At 32.7% G+C, this 24566-nt stretch overlaps 1 protein-coding gene across 1 annotated transcript; it reads left to right on the top strand.

The window, feature by feature from the left end:
• The first annotated feature begins 4875 nt into the window (after positions 1 to 4875).
• LOC137407795 (dentin sialophosphoprotein-like) lies at positions 4876 to 24143 on the top strand. Its single transcript, XM_068094177.1, has 7 exons — positions 4876 to 4938; positions 5988 to 6279; positions 6464 to 6625; positions 7654 to 7836; positions 10061 to 10201; positions 11464 to 12359; positions 24030 to 24143. Exons 1-7 carry the CDS (start codon positions 4876 to 4878, stop codon positions 24141 to 24143), a joined length of 1851 nt encoding a protein of 616 aa, XP_067950278.1.
• The last annotated feature ends 423 nt before the right edge of the window (positions 24144 to 24566 follow it).

The following is a 24566-nucleotide window of genomic DNA, read 5'->3' as shown; positions in this document are numbered from 1 at the left end:
AAACTATTTTTTTGCGTAATCAATGTTATAACTATTTTAATTTTCAGAAACTTTCCAATAGAAAAGTGGATCATTTCAACGTTTTACAAGGAGCAGAGAAATCTATTAAATCAGATGTTTTATTGTCATTGGTCATGGCTGGTAATATTACTAAGCATTTTCTTCATTGTCAAGATTTCAGAAGGGCAAAGACAGAAAATAACAAAGGTCAATGCCTAGTAAGTAGGTTATTTTGTCATGTTTTCTGTTGTGTTATTTTGGATGGTGGACTTCAGCAACAGTTATTGAAGGAAGTACATTATGACAAGTTAACTAGTAGTTTTTAAAAACTGTTTGCTCCTGTCAACATGTGGTATTTTAGGGGTCAGTAAAGTAACTTTAATTTAGAGTAGTTACCCTCTTGTATAGTTTTATGTTGGAGTTGTTGCCTCGCTATAGCTAGATGACCAAGTTTGACCAAACAGAAGGTTTTGCTTTGTTTTTGAGTTAGAAAAAAAATTACAAATAAAATCTGCTTTTGAATAAACTAAGTTTTATAATTCTATGCTGATTAAAAACCCTACTTGTACAACATATACAAACCATTTTGTTGTCAAGGTTGGTAGCTATTATGCCGTTATTTTTTATTAATTTATGTCACCGAGATAAATAATTCAGAAATGTGAAAAACCTTCCCAAACCTAACACAGTAGATGTTACTATCATTGCAATTATAAAATGATCGACCTAAAATCTTTTACATGTGATTTAAGGTCTCCTTAATTTCCAACAATTTTTAAATTATTTATAGTTTAGCTCAAACAGTATTAAATTTGTTGCCTGTTTTTAGCCAAGTTTTAATAGTAATAGCCAACCTTAAGAAGAAATTCATTTTACAGTAATTTTTTAATATACTTCATTAAACACCTTGATACAATTTTTTGTATATTTTTTTGTTGAGTTGTAATAAAATATGATTTTAATTTATTTTACTAGTAAGTTTTTTACTATCTAATGAAATTTAATTTGAAATGTTAGTTAAAACTATTTTGCCTAGACAGACATTGTTTACTCTGTAAGTGCTCAAAATTGACTACATAGTTGCTTCATATGTCTTCTGAGTCGTTCCTGTATCATGCAAGTTTTAAATTCTAACAAGACCTTTAGGTAAAGACTGTAATTGACCAAAAACGTTTTAACACTTACTACCAACAAGATTTCGCTGCATAATGTTTGTTATGGAATGACTTAGTCCATTTAACATCAATTTTTCATTACTTTCTTATTAAGTGAGCTGTCAGAAAGACGCGAGCATCATGCTGATGTGATATGAGAAATTCATGCAAACAAAACTTAAAGGTTTTACTACCAGTCTCATGGAGCATGAAATTTTCCAGCGTACCAAGCCACTCGGCAGCACAATTTAAATATTTGACATGGTTTCAAGAAAACTGTTACAACTTACATCCAATATGTTGTACATCTTCAAATAAATATGCCAAAGCTGAGGAGTTTCCACACAAGTTGAATGCGGTTGCATTCAAACAAATTACAAAGATCTTTTAGCATTGGCTGCAATTTCTTTGAACTAACCATTTTTCTTTTCATTGTTATAAGTTTGAACGCATATTTTTAGTTTATACATAAATTAAAAAATATTTAATAACATATCATTACACTTATGAATATATTTCCTAAGGTTTGCCACATAAACTGGTCTTTTATGTGCAATAGAAAAAGCGTTGTGTGCCTCGATCGATCAAAAGCCAAGTTTAAATTACGGCAATGTTGCTATCAATGATACGCCACAATTCTGAAATTTTTAAAAATAAAAATTTTGCATATATATGTATGTATATATAAAAATACAAGTGACCAAGACAAACAATTTTTATATAATAAGAGCAATGTTTGTCTGTCTGTTAGAAGTCACTCTAAAAGCATTAGAAAAAAGTTCTTCGCAAGTATGTTTTCCATAGAATTGAAAGCACCACAATTGAACCCAGCTACTTTGATTTTCTAGTACTGCTGCATTAATCACTACACCACTTGGCCACCACTTCACTTTACAAATTAAAGATGCTCATACATTACTAATTACTCCTTATGCTCATTATGACTAAGATAAAATATTTTTTAACAAAAAGTACTGTTGTTAGCTTAGCGAGTTGCAATCTGATTCTTGTTTTTAAATTTATTTCAGCTTTTCTGGCCTTTCAATACTTTCCTTAGTATATTTTGATCTTATATTTTTATCTATTATTCTTATTTAAATATTCTTATACACTGTAGAAACAGTCAATGCTAGTGTCTGAAGATTTTTTAGCATAGCAAAACTTTCACAAGTCGTAGTTATGAAAACATTTTTACATAAAGAAAAAGAGCCGTTAAGCCCTATGCACTGTTTATATGTGCACGCTCATCTCATATATTCATATATAGTATTGCACAATAGTATGTTATAGATCAATGTTGTGTTATAGATCATGAGCTGATAGTTAGTTGTTATAACAAAGATTTACACAAGATTAAAATGGCTTTAAAAAGGTCTATTGCAAAGTGAAACCATACGGGCTGACATGAGTTTGTACGCTGGGTTCCTTTTTATGACATAGTCAGTATATTATTATAGAACAGTCTAACAGAACTAATAAATTTATAAACTTAACTCAAATCTTGAAAGCATGAACTGTGTTTGCATTTGATGATAATCTATTTGAAAGCTAGTAGTGTAGTCTGTAAACGTTGGATATAGTTGGCTTTTGATAAAACTGATTGTTTCTAACAACATGCAATCAGCATTATTAAATTTGGTCCTTTCCCGTTTGCGTTACTATGGTAATACTTAGACCAAGAACTGGTATGATTAGGCTATTCAGCAATGCTCTACGGAATGTAAAGATTTACACCATCAGCAGATATAACTTTGCTCTTTACCTAATTGTATCAATATATTATTGCCAAATCATCTTTTATTGTAATTGTAGCAAAACAGACTTAATTTAGCTGTTACTTGTCAATTAATTTACATTTATATTTAAAGACTTATAGTGGTCTTATTTTGTTTTTTAGTTTATTTTAATTGCAAAAAAAAATGCTCAAGTTAGAAAGTTGCAGTTGTTTGACAACATTTGAAAACCAATACAGTTGTTTTATGTTTTCTCCTAATTTATTCAAACTGCACAAAACACTTTTTTCATGGTACAAAGTTTGAAAGTTAGAATGGTAACTGTTGTTATTTGTTAAATTAAAATCAATTTTCTGTGCAAAGACTTTTTATTACCCAAACAATGCTCGACACACAACTAGTAATTCATATTTATAAAAAGTTATACAGACGAGCTGACAGCAGATCCAACATCGTCTGATCTGATGTGTGCAGCATCTTACTATGAGCTAGGCATAGGATGGCAGAGTGAAGTTTGTACACAGAGTATTATCAACAGATCCTTTTTGGAACCAACTCTTATTGGATCAGACAGACGCAGTTGGAAGGTCAAGTTAACCTATAGTCTACTTTGGTGGTATATTGAAAAATTATAGAAAACCAAAAATTTTATAAAGTTTTAGTAAGAATTTTGCATGTTTACTGATGCTTTGTTAAAATATAAATTGTGATTGCTATGGCAGTGTGGTGTTATTACTACAATGTATGTTTCAAATGCAATCAAGATTTATCAAGTTAAACGATTAGTTTCTCATTAAAATGTTGTATTTGATTTTTTCTAGGCTTTTTTTATGTAGCACTGTTATTATTCTTCAAGTTTTTTTATTTGTTAACAGCTCATGCGTTTATCACCATTATTTGTGAGACAACTAGTTATGTGTTTTACAAGTAACAAGTTTTATCAAGTTTCAAAACAGCTATACTTAAAATCATCAGCAGTAGGTTGACCGCGCATAAAAGGCAGTGATATTTAACATAGTTTTTACTTGTTTTATATAGCTATGGCTCATTAGAAGTTTCAAATCTTATTATTTCATATTTTAGGAAAAATTCGTGCAGTTTAATTGTCTGTCTGTTTGTTCGGTTTTATAGAGCCTTACTTTTGTATCAGGCCATATTTATTAGATAAAAAGCAAACTATGCAAAAACACTAATAGCTCATTCTTTAACCAATAAATTTCCTGTTTTGACTGTGAATAGTATATAGCATAGCATTTACAGACTTATAAAAAGGCAATATTTTAAATTGTTGATTACTTGATGACATCTTCACGTGGAAAAACAATTTTTGGAACCAAATAATAATTTTCCTAATATACTAATTTGTATCAATATGTGGTGATTTTTAGTAGCAATTTACCTCGTTAAAATAAGTTGCAACATTTTAAATTCATACTTCAACTTATTTTAATAAGACATTAAACTAATTTTTTATTGAAAAACTTGTATTTGCATTTTAGTTTGAAGCTTATATAAACATCAAAAGTTACTGGCTAAATCTATCGCTTTCAGACAGTTCCAGAGCGACAGAAATTCCAATAACTTTACGTGAGTATGCTGAGAGTTTGTTGAGTCTTCTTTTATCATTGAGTGTCTCCTTCAACAGTTAGTTTTGAAATGATAGATTTTAGTTAATAAGCTATAGTTCAGCGCCTCGGTAGTTAAAATTAATGATAAGGCAGGTTAGCTTTTGTTATGCATCTTTGTTTATTTTAATGTTGAAAGTATGCAACATTGTTGGTTCTTTCTTATGCATTTCATGGTTGCAATTTTTAGGTAGTTTGACCTAATACGCGGTTGTCTTTTTTTAAACAAAAGCAAACAATATTACTAAAATCTTTCAGTGAGAAGCTCTCCAAAATCCATTGCAACCTTCGATGAAAAACCACCTGTAGCAGAATACACTAAGTTTTATGTATTTCATGAAGATACATTTTGGAAATCTCATAATGTTTCCTGCTTCTGCAAAGACACCAATATTGACTGTTCAGACTCTATTAGATGCCCAGCTGGTAAGTTTGCACCATCGTAGCGCGATTTTTTATGTTGTTTAAAGACAAATAAACTACAATGTAAAGTAGTTTAGCCCTTTTAGATTTTAACATTTTTGGTAAATTATCAGTTAGAACCTCATATTTTACACACTCCTAAGCTTTACAAAAAGTTAGCTATTCTAAGTGTTGTGTAAGTTTATAACAAATTTATATATATTATTTTGACTGATTAGGGTAAATGTATTTTTAGGCCACGGTGCAAACAGCCACAAACATCAGATGCAAGCAAAGCACTTTTTAGTTTTAATTAGAAAAATGTCATTGTTTAAGCTTGACAAGTTCCAACTAGTTGTTTTCCGGTTTCACCAAACTTTTAGAATTTGAAACAAGGTAAATGCTCAAAAGATTTTGCAGTTTTTTATGAATTCCAAAAGCGAAAACGTTGTGCTCATATGTAAAATGCTATCTACTGTAAATTCCATAATGTGTCAATGTATGTGAAAGTTGGCGTAATTTGTGGTGAAGTATGTTGTATTATTTAGCAGATCCTTCACTAGTCATAGAATCTTTCTCAAACAAACCTGCCCTGGCTTGTTTTGATAATAAACATCAAAAATATTCATAGGGTTGTTTATTTTGGGTTGGCAGCTTCTAACAACAAAACACATTATCTTTACACCATATTCTGTTACTCACCAAATCAAAAATTCATTTTGAGAATAAGCAATTTTTTTGTTTTGCTAAGCAGATGTACAATTAATCTGATTATGCAGGTAACTTCAAAAGTTCTTACATAATTAATCGAGTTTTTATTCTAACACACAAAAAGTGGTTAGTCAAAACTTGCAGAGCAATTTAGCTGTCTATCTACTGTTTTAGCTAGTCAATGTGGTGGTTGAGAACTATTACGTACCATTACTATCTGGATTGCCTCTATTTGTCACCTATTTTTTTAAGTTTTAATATAAATTATCAAAAATAAAGCTAGATATGAACATGAGTGATTGGCAAAAAAAGCTAATAATAAAGATGCTTGGAGATGTTTGATCAGACCAAAATGAGGGCAGTCCATTGTCGCATTGACATACGGCTATGATGATGATGAGGATGGCGATGACGATGGTGACAACGAGGACGACGATCACGATGAGGATGGCGGTGATGATAGTGATGACGGTGATGATGACGATGATGATGACGATGGCGATAATGGCAATGACGATGATGATGACGACGACGGCGACGACGACAATAACGACGGCGACAGCGGCGATGGTGATGATGATGATGATGACAACGACGGCGACGATGGCAATGGCGACGGCGACCGCAGCGATGGTGATGGTGACGATGATGATGGTGATGATGATATGAAACATCACTTTGTTTCCACAGTTTAATTTAAATTGAGTGAATTTAAAACCTTCAGGCTACAATAGTTTATAACTTAATATTTACATAAAACCATAAATAAAAGTTGTAGTAGTCACAAGCTTCCTTCAAAAACAGTAAATATAAACAACTGCGCTACAAATCATTACAGGTACAACAAATGATGGTGACATATCGCTTGAACAGATAGTCTCCAAATGTTACATTCATCCACCATACGGAGACAGTGGTTTGTCCTGCAACTTCTCCTACTACATATATGACACAGCTATTTCAGAAGTAAAACCATATGAATTCGAATTTCTACGAATGAGTATGTTGCTCAAATAACCAGCTAAATATTATTTCATGTCAACTTTTCACTAAAAATATGACTTGCTGAAAACGGTACACGTCTGTGTTGCGTGCTGTATAATAATAAGCTGTGAAGATTACATCACTTTCAACTAGAATTTGAATTATGTGGTGTTTTATGCTCTGGCTGCACTTGTATTTACAAGATAGCATAATACAGCATGTTCATATTCGGTTATTAGATAGTATGATACATTTTTGTTAAAATTGCTTAACAATGGTAAACATCTCACTTCAGTCTACAAACATAATTAGCACAAAGCTAGAGAAAATGGCTAATATCATAAGGATTTAATTTTTTTGCATTAATTTTTGACAAGTCTGCTGCTAAAATTTATCTCAGTTTACCAGTGGCAAGACATCATAAAGCTAGAATATTTCTTGTTGGTAATTTAGAGCACCTTTATTTGTGTGTGGATCATATCTCAGCTTTACTTTTTTCTTGGGGTTCTCACCCTAGAAGCTGGTTATTTGGTATATGTTTGTTGATATAGCCAACCTTTTTTGAAAAAGAGATTAAACCTTTTCCCGGAAAATATTTAAATTTTTAACAATATTTTTGCAAAATAATAATATATTCAAAATGTTTTTTAATCCTTTTTAAAATAATGAAGAAAATATTGTGTATAGTTGTAAAATTGTACTCTACTCTGGTTTAGTTCATGTGCAAATTTGATAGAAGAAATTGTTTGGTTAATAATAGCTTCAGAAATCATCATATAACAAGAACAATAAGATAGTGTTTAGGTGCAAATGATGCATTATTTATGCAGTTTGTGAAAAACACTTGGTGACCTACACTGATGTCCTAACAGATCAGAGTTTACATAGCATTATTTTCGGTAAAAACCGTATTTAATGAATAGTCTATTCCTTGATGAAACTAAAGAGTCTGTTTGACAGAGAGAACAAGTTTATCATTGTCATTTGCCTTGTTCTAGCACTCGCATATCATTTAGAAAGAGTTGTAGATATTTACTGTTTTAGAGCCACAGCCTTTAAGGAATCTGGAGATTAGAGTTTTATCTGAGCCTACCTTATCTCGGATGAGTGCTTATATCCGACTAATTGCTACAATTTCAACTGGCAGCGTACACTCTTCTGTGGTATTTCAGTGTAATGAAGAAACTAGTCAGAAAGAAGTTATGAACTGTCTTGCTACTAAACAAGGTAAAAAGTTGGTAAATCAATAATTGGCTTTGAAATGGTTTACAAAATAATTTTTTAACAAAGTTGCAATCTGAGCTGTTTAGTAACTCAAATAGTAAGTTGCTACTAAAGTAAGGTTTTATCTGGCAAGTAGACAAAAGATGTGTGAGCTTGCTAAAAGGTTTTTTGTGTGAACTAGACAGCAAAGTTTTGGAAAAAAGATTTTTCAAAACTTTATCTGTGAAATGATGAGTTCGCGGCAATATGGTTGACAAAACCATAACTACATAATAATGATCTGAACTATCAACAGGTTGATGTAATGACCTGTTTTTTTTGTATTTTGGATCAAGTTTGGAACTGTTTTGCTTCTAGTAATTAGGTCCCATTTATAAAAGCAGTTTTAATGTGGTGAAAAATGCAGCCAAACAAAACAACATTTTATGATAAAAACACAATATTACTAGATATAAGGAATTTTGTTAATGTGTCAATATGGGGTCATATGTCAATAAAATTGTCAATTGATTTACAGCCTTGAGTTAGATCTAATTCAGGTTGTTTACTGTTATGGTAAACAGAATCCTCTACTGCTATGTAAATTATGCTGATCTAATTTTATTTTGAAGTAGTGTAATTGTAATTAACTTTGATGCAAACTCTAAAATTGAAACTAACTTTGTATATCACTTGTAGCTTTTTTTAAATAATATATTTATAATGTAAATCTGCAGAGATTTCAAATAAAAAAGTAAAACCGGAATATTAATAATTATTAAGAAAATAACATATAGTAGACTGTTTGAAATCCCTTGGACAGTTACTAAAGCCGAGCGAATACTAGTCAATATTTTTTATCACAAAATACTTTTTGTTTCAATAGTACTTTTATTTTATTAAAAATGCATCACAATACTCATATTGCAGATTCTCATGGTTGTTTTTTGTGAAATGCAGTACGAAGGACATCTACTAAATGGTTTTGTGTAAAACATTATGAAGTCTTTTTGAACGATGTTAACTTAGGCTCATCATCCGATCCAAATTGCTGAAACTATTTTATAAACTCAAGCTTGCTACTATAGCTATTTCAGGTTTATAATAGATATTACTAGTAGCTAGTAGTAGTAGCTAGTAGTAGTAGCTAGTAGTAGTAGCTAGTAGTAGTAGCTAGTAGTAGTAGCTAGTAGTAGTAGCTAGTAGTAGTAGCTAGTAGTAGTAGCTAGTAGTAGTAGCTAGTAGTAGTAGCTAGTAGTAATAGCTAGTAGTAGTAGCTAGTAGTAGTAGCTAGTAGTAGTAGCTAGTAGTAGTAGCTAGTAGTAGTAGCTAGTAGTAGTAGCTAGTAGTAGTAGCTAGTAGTAGTAGCTAGTAGTAGTAGCTAGTAGTAGTAGCTAGTACTAGTAGCTAGTACTAGTAGCTAGTACTAGTAGCTAGTACTAGTAGCTAGTACTAGTAGCTAGTGGTCATCTATTCCAAATCTATTTGAAGCATGGAAACCTAGCAATTGTGTCCAAATTATTTCCAACATTTTAATCAGCAAAAAACCCTGCAGTCTAATTATTATACGTGTACTTTATGACTTTTTCTGCTGTTTTTAAACTTTGAAAATACCTGGAATTTTTTAACCAACAGACTAAGAGAAATTTAATAAGTTAAACACTCTTACTCATAATTTATATCAACAAACTTTCCACTTGTAGTAATATTCAAGTACAATTTGAAAACGATAAATTAAGGAATTTTATCTTTTTACCTATCCTATAAATTAAGAGAGATAACTACTTTATTAATCTTTATCTTTTATAAGAATTCAAAATTGACAATAAAACTAACTAAAAAGCAAATTCCACGTACATGTGTAGCTGTCTCTTATTTTGACATGTTAATAGAAGTTTCTCTCCATAGAATCATTAGTCATCGCTTGGCGCAACCACCTAGTTTGTTCCTAAAACCATGTAAATTAAATATTTGAGTTTTGTTTCATAACTCATGTTAACTTAACATTTGTAACAATATATGAGATGGCAACTTTTACCTTTATCCACATTTTGAATTGCAGCATGCTGCTGATAATATCAAGTTTATTGAAAATGGTAGAGCTTGAATGTGTTTTTATTTAAGATATCTGCTTCTATTACCTCAAAAAACTAATGAAGGGTTCATTAAGAAGAACAAATCACAAAATATATGAATAAGCGCTTTTGCATGAATATTGTTGTTGAGAGTATGACTTGATTTTTGTCAGGGCCATTCTATTGGTGCAACGCAAATCTACCAGTTAAACCTGATGAGGCATACAACTGCTCTGCCTTGTCAATTTCTCCTTACTTAGCGGATCGAAGTCTAGAAAATTCTACTTCTGTTTCAGTAACTCAGGTCTTCTTACGTAAGTCACCACCAATAGAATGTTCAGACTCTGCTAGAGTATGTAGACAATTTAAAATATGGTAGGCAGCATTCTGTAAAGTTCAAACTATCTGACCAAAACATCACCTAAATTGCTCTGTTCTGTTCCTCCAATGTCAATCTTTGTATTCAACTCAGCCAAAAACACTGAAACCTGTAAAGAAAATTTTAATTGAGCAGTCCGCTATTATGAACCACATAGATTATAACTCATTTCATAAAAAATTTACTGCGTAAAATAAACAGTCACTGCAACCTAGTAGCAATAATTTTTAGGCGCTGAAATAAATTGCTGCCAATTTTGTAAGCATAACTCAAATTTTTTGCCTTCTACAAACTCTAAAACTTTCCAGGTAACATATTGTGGAGGACTGGGATGTATACCAACTATTTACACGCATTATATCCTTATTAGCACTTGCCTGAATTTCCTGAACTTCCTTTTCTATTACATAATCTTGTTTATCTTGTGTTCAAATCCTAATATATCCAATGCATTCTTTGTGTTATAAATAGACTGGTGGGCGGAGTTAGACCGCTATGTAAAGCCAGCGCAGTGAGTGCATGAGTGTTCTTGATATCACTCAATCTTGTGAACGCATGTTGCTTAAGCTATTATAAATAAAACTATTATATACTTGCGAGAACTGATTATATGGATGCTTGCTTGGTTGGCTCAACGTTTGCACAAGCAGGCTCATTGTAACCATCAGACGGAGCTGTCAGGGTGGCTCTATAAGGCTAGGGATTGATCCACGGATTTGTCTAGACTTGATCGGGTGTACCATCGCATAAGAAATCAAGTCCTAGGACAAGCCGCTAGCGGATCTAGACTAGCCTGAGATAGGGACCTAGAGGGCAGGCCGGGGGTTTGGTTTTGGAGCAAGCCTGACTACCAGGTTTTTTGTCTTGGACTGACTTGACCGCTCTTGGCGGGTCAATCAGGCCTCGGATGAGGCAGACCAGTAGCTCAGGTTGCGTCTGCCTTGTTAGTGAAGTAAAGCTGACTCAGCTACCAGAGTCAGATCCTTTACAATATAACACTAAAATTAATATGTGAAGCAACTAAACCATTCAGCTTACATATCTAGATTGGATATAGTTAACAGTAAAAAATGAATTAAAAAAAAATCTCTTAAACACTGCTTTTGCTTATACTAGTGAGTATTATTACCTAGATTGTTTTTGCTAAAGATAAAAGATCAGCTTTCAAAGTTGACAGTTTCTTATTATATTTAATAGACAGTGATCCTGAGGAAAAAGGTGTCCAAGTAGATGAACAAGATCCTGTAGAAGGAGAAGATACCATAGACGAAGATGATAATGAAGTGCAACCAGTTGACCCAGAATCAGAGGAAGACGACGAGGTAGATGAATCAAGTGATAATGACGATTTTAATGAAAAGGGTAATAAGGAAGATGTGGATGATAAAAGTGATATCGATGAGGTTGATGATGAAAGCGACAATGATGATTTTGATGATAATAGTGATATTGAAGATGCAGGGGATAAAATTGATCAAGGCGATGTCGATGACAAAAGCAATTATGAAGATGTTGATGATGATAGTAATAATGACAATGAAGATGATAAAAGTAATAATGAACATGATGATGATAAAACTGACAACGAAGAGGTAGATAGCAAAAGTTATGAGGATGAAAATGGTAAAAGTGATAATGATGATTACGATGATGAAAGTGATAATGAAGATGTTGATGACAAAAGTGATAATGGCGATGTAGATGATAAAAGTGATAAAGGCGGTATCGACGATAAAAGTGATAATGAAGATGTTGATGACAAAAGTGATAAAGGCGATGTAGATAAAAGTGATAATGGCGATGTAGATGATAAAAGTGATAACAGTGGTATCGATGATACAAGTGATGAAGAAGATGTGAATGATAAAAGTGATGATAAAGATATGGATTTTAACTATGATAATGAAGAAGATATCAATGTCAATAAAACCAATTCTGAAGAAACAGAACCGTACTTTGAGTCAGGAAAGGGCAATGAAGAAAATTCCACTGAAGCCAGCAAAGTAGACGGTAGCAAAACAAACGAGAATAGTACAGATGTAAACAAAGAAGAACAAGATATAGAAGAAACAAACATTAATGCTGAAGATCAAGTAATAAACCGTATTAAAGAAGCTCAAGCTAACTCAGCTTGCTGTAACAGAAATTCTTCACTGTTTACGCTTGCCTTTTCGTGTATACTGGCATTCCTATAAGTTGTACACACAATATTTATAAAGAATGTTATTTTAATAAAGTTACTAGAAACTATTTAGTTTGAAGTTTAGACTCTTTGGTTGACAAGAAAAAAGTTTGATGACTCTGAAAATAATTAAACATATCTCTCAATTTATAGAGTTGTTATTGTCAACAAGGTTGCCTTGAGACACTTACTTACTAGCAATCTACATGTAAATATCCTCAATTGAGATTCAAACCTGTCAAAAATGATATAAGAGTCATCAGAGTGTGAATTGCAATTTTGCGACCAAATTTCTACAAGTTCTCCAATATTTTCAGAAGAAGCTAAACGTTTGTTAAAGTACAATAAGTAATAAACTGTTTTATAGATGTGTTAAACACATTTGGGCTTTTTCAATATATTTACAGATTATTCAGAAATCATTTGTCTTTTACATGTAAGTAATCTTAACTTGAGCCCAAAATCAACATTCACCAGTGTGAGCCATAGTTCACGCCACCTTTTAACACAGCCTCTTCTGTATATAGTTATTCAAAATTAGCGAAAAAATAATATAGTTTGAAAGCGAAAATTCACTCACTTTTCAAAAACTATTGGAATATATGCTGCAAAATTACTCAAATGCATACAATTGTTATTAAAACTAAACCATTATATAGAGCAAGGTTAACAAATTGATCCATTGGTCAAAAATGCCCATCTGGAGGAATGATGATTTTTAATATCATAAAAGGCATGTTGGTTTGTCCGTCTATCTGTTTGTAGCCTTGTTTCCATGGTTGGAAAAATATTTAAAGTATACATAAGTCAAACTTTTCACAATATTCTTGGTGAATCAACACTCTAAAACTTGCACCAATCGACCACCCTACCATATTCAAACTGGTTTAACAGATAGTTATCCCAACTAATGCACTCAAAAGTGCTGCAATAAACAGACGTTCCATAGAGCTAATGCAACCTTCAGCGATCAGTCAATTGGTAAAAACCTGATTTGATTTGATTGGAGCAGGCACTACATTTAAAAGAATCAATAAGATGATTAATCTACATGTAGTCAAAGCAATAACCTAAATAGATATTTAAAATCTTTGTCTTTTACATCTTGAAATCTAACAGTCATTTCAATTAATTTACAGTACAACTGGTCAATCCTCAAACCTTTTCTGTAGAAACAGTGAGATGGCAGAGACAAAGACACACAGTTACAAAACATGACATGCCAACTGAACCCTTTGAGGCCTGTCTGACTAAACCTATGCAAAACTTTGCCTGCTCATTAAAAACTAATCAAAAAGATTCATTTTTTTCCTTATTTTATTCTTTTTTTGCATTTGGCTACCATTGCAACAATGTTTCAGTAACTCTTTTGACCCTTTTGAATTTGTGAGCACTCTTTAGTAGCTTCTCTCTTTATCATGTCAAAACCTGATTTGTGAGTGCAACCGACCCACCAGGCTTTACCACTTTACATCTAAGTAACATAGGTTTTCTTCAATGTTGTTAAACCAATCTATAAGCTTTTTTCTTTTCTGTACTGATATATCCACCCCAATAAAAAAGTGCTCTTTAAAGTGCATATCCTTGTTTCTGGCAGCTATCTCAGTGCTAAGATTTAAATATAAGTACTTGCCGGTAGTTTGAATCATATTAAAATTATTTGCTTGTTGGTTGCCGCTCTTGAGGATATATTGGAGTCTAATCGGCATGATAGAGCAGTAGCAGAAAGCTGAAGGTAGTTGAAGGTAGCTAAAGGTAGCTAATTAAAATAGGGTTAAACACTGATAAAACCTTTACTACAAAAGTTTCTACATGTGAACAGATTGAGAGCCCAGTAAAATTTGCTCTTCTGGAATTTGTACATCGTATTGAGCAAAGTGAACACAAACCTTTTTAAAAATTATTTTATTATGACTTTGTAATGAAATTATTTAGTAAAATACGCAGGAATGCTGCTGTTACAACATTTTTATTGCATAAAAAGTTGCTGGAAATATTGTGGTAAGGTGGTAACTCTGTATATCAATGTCAAGTTTTCTGGGTCGTCTATCCAAAAAATTTTTACTTTGAAGTTCAAACTAACTATATAAAGTGGTAGCCTTTATAGAAGATATATCTGACTGAGAAAACCTTTGATTAGCTGAAATAATTATTAGCTTTTTTACAGTTTTTTAAAGTAAATAATTTATAATAAGTGAATTATTCAATGAAATCAAATTAATATATTTTATTGCAAGTATCAGAAAAAACTTTTTTCAGTTTTGTTTGCAAGTTACACACACGTGCAAACGTACACACACAAACACACACTCACACGCACAGGCACACATGCACATGCGCATGAGCCCGCACACATGAAAAATGGCACACGCACCTGCACAAATGCCCTCAAGAACACATGCACACATGCGCACATGCATGCATGCCCGCGCACACAAGCATGCCCAAATTCACACACACACGCACACACGTGGGCACACGTGTGCACATGCGCGCACACACACATGCACACACACACACACACACATTCTCACGCAAACACATGCCTGCACACTCACACACACAAACACACACACCCATACACTCACAATTGTACACACTCATGCTCATGAACACATACAGACATACACAAATGCACACATGTCCACACACATGCACAAGTGCACTCATGCACACATGTACACACACATGCGCACATACACATACACACACACTCATGCGCACACACCTGCACCAATGCATGCTTACACCCATTCACAAATGCACATTTGCACACATGCACACATGCACGCACATACACACACAAATACACTGTCCATGCACACATGCACACACACATGCACACATGCGCACACACACGCACGCTTGCACGCACGCACACACAAATACATGCACGCTCACGCTAACATTTTTTGTGTAAAAGTACATTGATAGTGCTATTCCTGTACAAGTCACCATGAGATTGACTCCTTACATAAGCATTTTGCAAAAACCAGAGCTTCTATTCACTAAACACTGTAGAAAAGAAAAAAAATTTATCAGTATTTTTTACTTAATTTGTATTTTCTATTCAATTTAGGTATAACTGTTTGATTTAGCGGAAATAGTTCAGATAATCTTCACAATACAGTTCTTGTAATATACTTATGACATCAATTTAGTGCTGTGCTTTCTATTAAAGTACCAGTAATATTGTACTGATTCCAACCATCTATTTCAGATGTAACTTGTTGGTACAAATTTATTGCTGTGTGCAAGTTACGGAACACAATGGCAACTTTTAGCTGCAATTCACTAAAAAACTGATTTGCAAAACATTGCATAAAGTAAAAGAGTTTTGCCAAAAATCTTCTGTGAAGATCGCTTCAACTTGCAATTATATATCAGGATGGGAATGCTAAAACAGAAAGCTAAAACTACATCATGCATAACTATTACTTTGTTTTGGGAAACCAGGTACACCTATGTAAATTATACATGTAAATGTAGCGTTGGGTGTATAACCTAAGCTTTCAGGTGAACTGTTTCTTGCGTCCTTAAAAGTCAATACATTATATTCATATTCAAAAAATATAAATTATAATTGTAAACTACAGCAGGGGAACTATATTACTGATGTACTACTACTATCAATTTACATATCAAACATCTGTAGTTATATACAGCGTACTATTTTATTAGAATAGATAAAACTACGTTTGCTATGTTTATATTCATATAGTTTATTCTGTTTTATATGTTTTGTCATTCACATGTTTATTATTCATGAAAAAAAGTTGCTTAATTTTTTAATAAACTGACTATCCATTAAAGGCAAAAAACGTAAACGATTTACTATTTGAGTTGGCTAAAGTTTATGCCAAAAGAACTGATAAAAGCATTGTAAAACATTTCGCTGTTCGAATGGTTGTCGAGATGACGACATGAGTTTATCATTTGATCAAGTAGTTAGAATGGTGAAAGTTTTGTATGATCTCAGTGACCATGCCCTATGCACCAGCAGCTATACATGTATGTATAGAGGATGAAGATTTCCTTACTGTTGTCACACAAATGTCGAGCTTCCAATTTTCCAAGAATTATATTACTCAACTTTTTTGTTTAACAAAAGTATAAAAGCTGGACCCTAATTTGGTGAATGGCTTATTTCCAAATAAGCATCAGAGTTATTTCATGTGCTTACAATGACTTCAATAACACACAAAAATATTATTTTTGAAATGGGATCTCAAAATATCTATTCTAGATACACAATAGAAAAAATGTAGCAGGGATATAAATATTTTATCACTATTAGACAAATTTAAGGCGTCTATTGCTTTTCAAATATTTATCAACTTTATAATCTGATGCTACAGCTGAAAACTAAATCCTATTTTTTTCAAACTGCCTTTTTAAGTTGGCCTAATTGCTATTTCATGTGCAGAGAAAAATTACAAAAAGAAAACAATAAAACATTTTGACATGGTGTTTCAATTCTCTATACTAAAAACTTTCTGAATAACAAGGTTATTGTAGTTTTTGCATAAAAAATGGTTTCTGTCTTGTTATCATGCGTGTCATAAAAATTAATTTGGTTCCTATGATTGGTACGTTTAACATGCACTTGTAAAAAAAAAAATTTTGTGAGCAGTATCAAAATTCTGCTCTAATTACTAGGCACTAACCTTTTGTTCTTTAATTTAATTTTAAGAGCAAGCACTTTGTTGTGGCAGCTAAACCATGGATGTACAATGTTTGAAATGGTATACTGCTGGAGGTGTTTCGCCTTAAATTGCTGTATCTCACAACCTGTAGTGTTAAAAACGATGATTTGTTAAAGTAAGGAAGCATCAATTTTTGACACTGTCAAATACTTTTTGAGTTTTGGATACTAAAACCAACGTTTGGGTTGCACCTACCAAAAATAAAAACCTTTCACTCATGAGAAAACTTCTAAAGAGAGTGAGATTAAAGATAAGAGATTAACACCCGATAAAACGCAAAGCATCATAAGCATCGCTTATTGCATTCACAATTTCCAGATGTACGCATTGTAAAAAAGTTGGCCATTGGTTACCCGTTCAACTTTTTCCAACTTCTTGCTCACCGGAAATATGTCAACTTGCCTTAAGGAAAAACATTTGCAGCTTTCCTATGAACAGCTATGATGCTTATTGAAGCTTTTCAACTCATTTTCTATGTCCTAATGTTTTTTTAATTACTTTGACATCTGACTTGGAGCATGACATGCCGTTGTAATATTTATTAAATTTTAACAATAAATAGAGTCGATATATTTGCTTTGGCTGTGTCACGTGCTCTCACAGTTTTGCAATGAGTTTCAAAATTATGTTTTTCACTAAAAGAGCATATTTTAGATTTTTGGTGCTGACACAGACTTTAAAAAAGAAGGTTGTGACAATTTACCATAATTTTTTGAGATAAAAAATATTTTGCAAATAAAAATAGCTTAGTAACAGATTTGCCTAAAATCTTTGCTTGTTTTGTTATTCTGCATATGCTGAGTGTGCGATTTTTCATGACAATTGGCACATACATGTACATATATGTCTAAAACTATTTTGTTAATAGTGTCAAAGTTTTACTCCTACTACCAGATAGTGTGCATTTTGCACTTTAATTTTGGTTGGAGTTGATTCATAACAAAATTTGTGAAATACAGTAGATAGTTTTATAATGTATACCTCTTATAATTTATTTGTTATTTATTTTGTACTTTGCAGTTGATAGCTTTGTCAAATAAATTTATTAGTTATTTTACATATTTATCATTTACAAATGTTTAATATTTGTGTTGCCAAATTATTTAAATCTAGGTATGCTTTATTTTGGCATTGCTTAATGGTTTTGTCTTTTTTTCTAGCAAGAAGATAGCTTGTTCATGAGCATCCAACTTTGCATGCATCAAAATGACATTCCTTATTTTAATCGTCTTTTGGAAAATTACCTTCATTACATCAAAGAAGCCATGGCATAAACACATTTATTTTTATGGCTCTAAAGGCAGCATTTACGGCCAGTGATTGTCAGTATAAGTTGTGGTATTTACCAAAGTTCATTCTTAATGCAACATTCTTAATATTATTGCTTTCAGTTTCAAACAAGGAGATAATATTTGCAGTCTAGGCATTTTTGAATTTGTGTGCTCTCTCTGCTAGCGTATATCCAATGCTTATCAATAAGGACAACTAGATTTGACTGTCAATTTGAACATGGCCATTTTCAATTATTTTCAACACATTTTTATCAAATCGATTTTGAGCTAAAATTATATTCTTACCAAAATATTTGAAAGTTTTTTGGAACTAAAACTATTATTATAAAATATTATGACTAGCACAAAAAACATGAGCTAAAAATAATTGCAAGTTATTTAATGCAGCTGCAATCTTTGAGTGACAAACCATGACTGATGTAATATGCATTGCTCAATAAATGATCTAAATGTGCTCGGTGGCTCAGTTGAATTAATGAGTTTTCAAAGTGCAAATTTTTGACATCTCTGCAAGAAAAGCACATCATTTGCTTAAATATACTATTGCCTTGCAATAGCTACGAAGCCTTGACTAGTTTTAAATCTCATTCAAACTAATTCAGCATGAGAGCCAAAATATTGCTTCTTTTCGTAATGATGCGAATTTTTGTGAGTGTGTTAAGAGAAGTTGTCTGACCTCATGCTTAAAGGAACCACAACTCCAACTTTGTTACTAGTTTGAAATGAGAAAATAATACTGTTTTACACATAGGAATTGCTGAACTAAAGGAACACCGTCATCTTGTATTTTTAGGCGTTGTGAAAATATGTTCGGCAAACAGTATTTTGGTGGGTTTGTTATTTGGATGTACATAATAAGCACACCGAGTGCCAAACTAGAACTCGGGCAAAAATTTGTTGAATTTTTAATGGTGAAATAAGATTTGTATGATGATGAGGTAAAAATTCATCATGTCATGTTCCACTTTGTATGGTGAAAAACTGTATATCAGGGTAATCGTACCATGAGAGTGTTTTGCAGTTGTAAGTAAATAGCACTCAATGATAGTCATGGCATAACTACCAGAGTAGAAACTGAAGCTAATGTTATCGCTCTGTTTTTGAAAAATTACGGCTGATAGAATATTGTTTGCTAGCAAAGAAAAAATTAGACTATGATGAGCTGTTGTGTACAGCGATAGATACCATAAACAACAATGTTCAAACTTGGCAAATAGTTTCAAAACTGTCAAACTTTAGTCAAAGCTTGATTTGAGAGTTTCCTTTTCAAACTTGATGTCACCATTAAAACTATATTGGACTAATCAGTGTTTGCATCTTGACAGCTCTATAAGCAGAAGCTATGAAAAATATAAAGATATTTCATTGTATGTTTAGCAAGAGTATATGGTTGTACATAGAAAACTATCAAAACATATAATTATAACAGCTGATGTTTTAGCTAGCATTCTTATGGCTGCTATCAGAATAGTGCTACACAATGAGTTTTTGCTACTAAAAATACTTTGTAACTAATAGAGTTTTATACATGACAATGTACTGAAAGTATCACCATAATGCAGGAAACTAATTGAAACTTGAGCCAAACAAATATAAAGCTGTTTTAATTAAACTATAATAAAGACTTCATAGTTTATGCAAATTTCAAAGCCTTATATGTGTACAGATATTTTTAAGGAAAACAATTTATGTTGGCAAGATCAAAGGAAGATTTACATAGTGTAATATTTCTATCAAGCACGCAATCAATCCCAATAAAAAATTAGTAAGACGGGAAAAGATTACTTGAACAAGAATAAATATTTTCTACGTGTTTTACAATCCAACGTTTATCATATATATCAAAGATACTCTATTCTGTTTTATTGATGTTCCTGTTGCTTTTGATTTTTTTCGTACTGTTTTGTAAATATTTGGCTAACTCTTTTTACTTTGATAGTTTATGAAAGCAAAATAACATTCAGTGTGATCTCATACATAACCAAGTACAAAGCCTGGTTTGTTTTAGATCAAAGCATTTTTAGAAGTCTATATATTGTCTTGTCTCAAAGTAATTCAACAGAATAGGAGCAAGTGGTACGTGTAATGGTTAATACATAAAAACTATTGAAAGTAGATTCATGCTCTAAAATAAAACAAAAAGACTGAAATTAGCAAACTATTTCGGAAAAAGTTGCAGAAAAACAGGATACAACTTGATTAAACATTTGGCTTGATAGAATAAAATTGGTATTTGTAACTATTGCTTGTTTGAGAATTAGTAGTTTACACAAATTAGCCCAGAAAACTCAAGGAAGAACACTTTCTGAGATGGGAAACTTTTTTATTATCCACTTTCAAAGTATGCTGCCAGATCATTTGCACTTTTTAATATCTGCGATCTCAAATCTACAAAATAATGTACAGTATGTACATGTATATATGCAACTGAGGATGGTGTTGTGCAATCACATATCATAAGGTTATCAGCTTTGTAGTGTTCCATACTTATTTTCCAAATTGCAAGTTCAAATGATTTAGTTATTCAGTGGTAACAAATAGAAAATGTTGATCAATCAGGTTCTAGCAAGCGACTGCAGATATTTAAGGTTTTTAAATTGATAAAGTTGCAAATGGGTAATGATCTCAGAAAGTGGGGTTATGCTGGAAATTATCAAAACTCAGATTGTTGCTCCGTTTAAGAAAAAAAAATTAGTAGGTTTCCTGCAAAAAATAATTTATCTCTACATTGGTTAGCAATTATATTATAGTCAAAAATCTGTATATATCGCTTTAAAATGGTTGAAATGCGAATCTGAGAAAATCCCGCTTAAAGTTATGAGTGACGTAATTATATGTTTACAGTTAGAATCGCCATAGCAACTACTACTAAATTTACCTGTAATTATACAAATACATACATTAAATTCTAGAACAGAATTTTATGCTGAATCTGAATATTTAAATTAGAAAGTTCTAGTTATTTCATGTCTATATATAATATTGACCACAAGTTGATGAACACATTTTGTTGAATACAAAAAATTTGATTTGTTATCGCACAAGAATATGGTAACATAAAATATAAAAATACTTTTTACCTTATAGGCAATACAATGAAACTTAATTCTAAAATCAAACAGCTAAATTAAAATCTTTCTATTAGTAATGATCCATATTGGAAACGATCCACACCGAGTCAAAATTAAAGGATGGAACCTGTCGCTGGTTATGGCTACTTCACTGTTACTTTTTCTTCCCATTTATGTCCAGCAGAGAGCTGGCATGGGTTTACAGCAGTGAACTGCAAGGAACAGCAACTTCCGGTCATTTAAAACTAGGGAAATATAAAGACTTTCAATGATTCGGCATTAGAACTTGCCTCACAATATTGGCTGTAGACGTATTTTAACCAAGTAAGAAGGCAACACTTCTGTAGCTTGTCTGGATATTTCCTTAAATCTACCTAGTAGCACTAAACTGTGCTGTTGCTTAAAATGAATGTTGGCAAGCATATGGATTGTTCATACATGTATGTGATATTTCTTGCTTCCACAATTTAGCTTCTTTTGAATGATTGACTAGACTGACTTGTAATTATTTACAATCTTGTCCAGTTTGTTGACACGTATAGTGTGCATATATGCAAACATAAGTCTGCATACTGGCTTACTATGGTGTTTATACTCAGTTCTAGCTTTCTCTCTAAGTGGATCATTAGCTCTTTTCATAGAAACTGGGTGCTTACTAGCCAGCTTTCCGCATTCAGTCTTTGCTAAGATAGCAATATCCAAATCAGTACTGGATAGTTCAGAGCAAGCTTATCTGCAGTGATTGATTTTGTTGTTCTTAAATTGAGTTATACAATTGGAGCCTCCTGGACCCAATTTACAAATATATTTAAAAAAAGAGAGTGAATTGAAAGGTCAAATTTAGAAGGTCAAAGGTCAAACCAGCATTACGTTCACTTTCAAGAATAAAATTTTCTAATGCAGTCTGAACTCTCACGGCTCTTCACTGTTCTAACTGTGCAATTATTTCTTCATAATCATCTTCAGCATCAATTGACCATGAAAAATCATCTGCATTAAAACCTTCCTCTTTATCAGATAATTCTGCATCAGTTACATTTCCAAAGTAATTTTTGGAAAGTATCATCTATATCTTTATTGTCAATCATGTCAATGAAAAGTCTCGTTAGACTTATGTTTATCGACGCCATGTTTTATTATTTTTAGTTTGCATAGCAACGGCTTCGCGAGGCAAATTCTGGCTGTTTTACGCTTAAATTTATTGACAAACAACAGAATATTAACAATGCTTCCAGTTCCATTAAAGGCGACGCAGAGTTTTCTGAGCATCAGGTAACTAAAGATTAGTGCAGACAGCCTATGAATAGAGCTGACAGGCATCATCAACTTGATGCTGCAGAGGAAGATAGCAGCATAGAGGTAAATCTATCTTTAACTTTAAGTCTCTTATCGATATACTTAAGTAAAGGTAATAACTTTACTACTCATGAATACATTTACTAATTATTAAAATTTTAACTTTTTGCTATCACCAATCGTTGTTTCATAATTTTTTTATTGTTTCATTGCGCTATAATATTTGCTTCAATTTTTCTTTGACAGTTTTAGCTAGTAAATAAGGCTTATGATTAGAATTATGTTTATTTTTCCCTTGTAGATAGGAAGGAAAATGAATTGATCAATGATGATCTTTAATTATCAAAGGTGGGCTTCAAATTGCTAGCTTGGTGTTCTTATGCTTTTGTTGAACATTTGCCCTTTTTAAAAATCATACTCGCAATCTATCTAACTCTCAAACTGAAAGATTTCAGAGGATACACATGAGAACAACATATCTATGAATGACATATATTTATTACATTTGTTTTATTGATTACATGATGTTTATGCAGTGCCGCCGACGGAGCAGTTGTGTCAGTGTGGAAACCACCATACACAGAAAAGAGATGCATAAATGTATGCTGCGCAAACCGTGATATGTGGCATTCTGTCTATCAGACTGGTCATGCACCTGCAGATCATTGATATTGTTGACATACCCAGAATGGGGTGTAAAACCCTTTAAAAGGGGCTGTAAAATTACAATCAATTTTAGAGCTACTACAAATAGGAGTTATTTTTCGTGATTAGTGGCTATTCTCCAGGTACTCAGTTAAGACTGAGCTTGCCTAGGAGAGATCGAACTGAGCCCTGTCTATGTCAAAAAAACTTCTATTTGGTAGACACGTGCGCAGTACTCACCTCTTTCTTTAAAGCCTTTTGGAGATACAGCAATATGGCAGCCTCAGTTCCGCTAATACCTTTTGGAAATGGCTTATGAAACAATCCATGTCATTCGAGCTCATGCGTTGAGGCGATTTGAACTGGTAAGCAAGAACCAAGTCTAGCGGTACTGTCATCAGCCTTCATAACACATCGGGCAGATGGCTCATACCCCTATCTACGTTTCTGGGAATCCGGATAGCTATTCCTGTGTCTTCCTTTATGAGAGATATATTTTTGAGATTTCGAGGCGAGCTGCCATGTTTCAAACAATAAAGCATTTCTTGTATGAAACTGATCTCCCTTCAAGATGCTTGTGCTCATTGATCTTTCTAATACTCCTGAGGTCGTCTCCACAAGTTCATCTATGGGTCTGCTGGCTCTTGTAAAACTGGAAGTTCCAGAAATCCCACCTCTGTCATAAGTGTATAATTTTCAATGCAAACGTTTGCTACTCAACAAAGAACCAAATATTTTCAGAGTATAAAAAGCTTTACATATTTTGCTTAAATATTTAAACAATTACAGTAAATGTATGCATAACGAACAGTTCAATGAGTTATGGCATGCTTGTGTTTTATAGCTCTCTGGTCTTCAGATTCTTTTTTTATTTTTCGTGCTGGCAGGCTATACCTCATTTTCGAAATAGCCAGGTTGGTAGCAGGTTGGTCCATTCAGTTACCGACTTGGCTGTAGGTTCATCTCTTAAATTACGGCTTGGTGGGTGGTTCAGCTTACTTTCTACTGGATAGTGGGTGACCGGTCAAGTTTTCGGGCTCTCCAATCGCGAGATCACCCTGTTGCCCCTTACCTCAGTCTGGCCTGAGTTCTTTTTGGCTCAATGGGC

This window comes from Watersipora subatra, chromosome 11 (genome assembly GCF_963576615.1).
Source record: "Watersipora subatra chromosome 11, tzWatSuba1.1, whole genome shotgun sequence".
Classification (NCBI taxonomy): domain Eukaryota; kingdom Metazoa; phylum Bryozoa; class Gymnolaemata; order Cheilostomatida; family Watersiporidae; genus Watersipora; species Watersipora subatra.
This window is presented reverse-complemented; position numbering and strand designations above follow the sequence as displayed.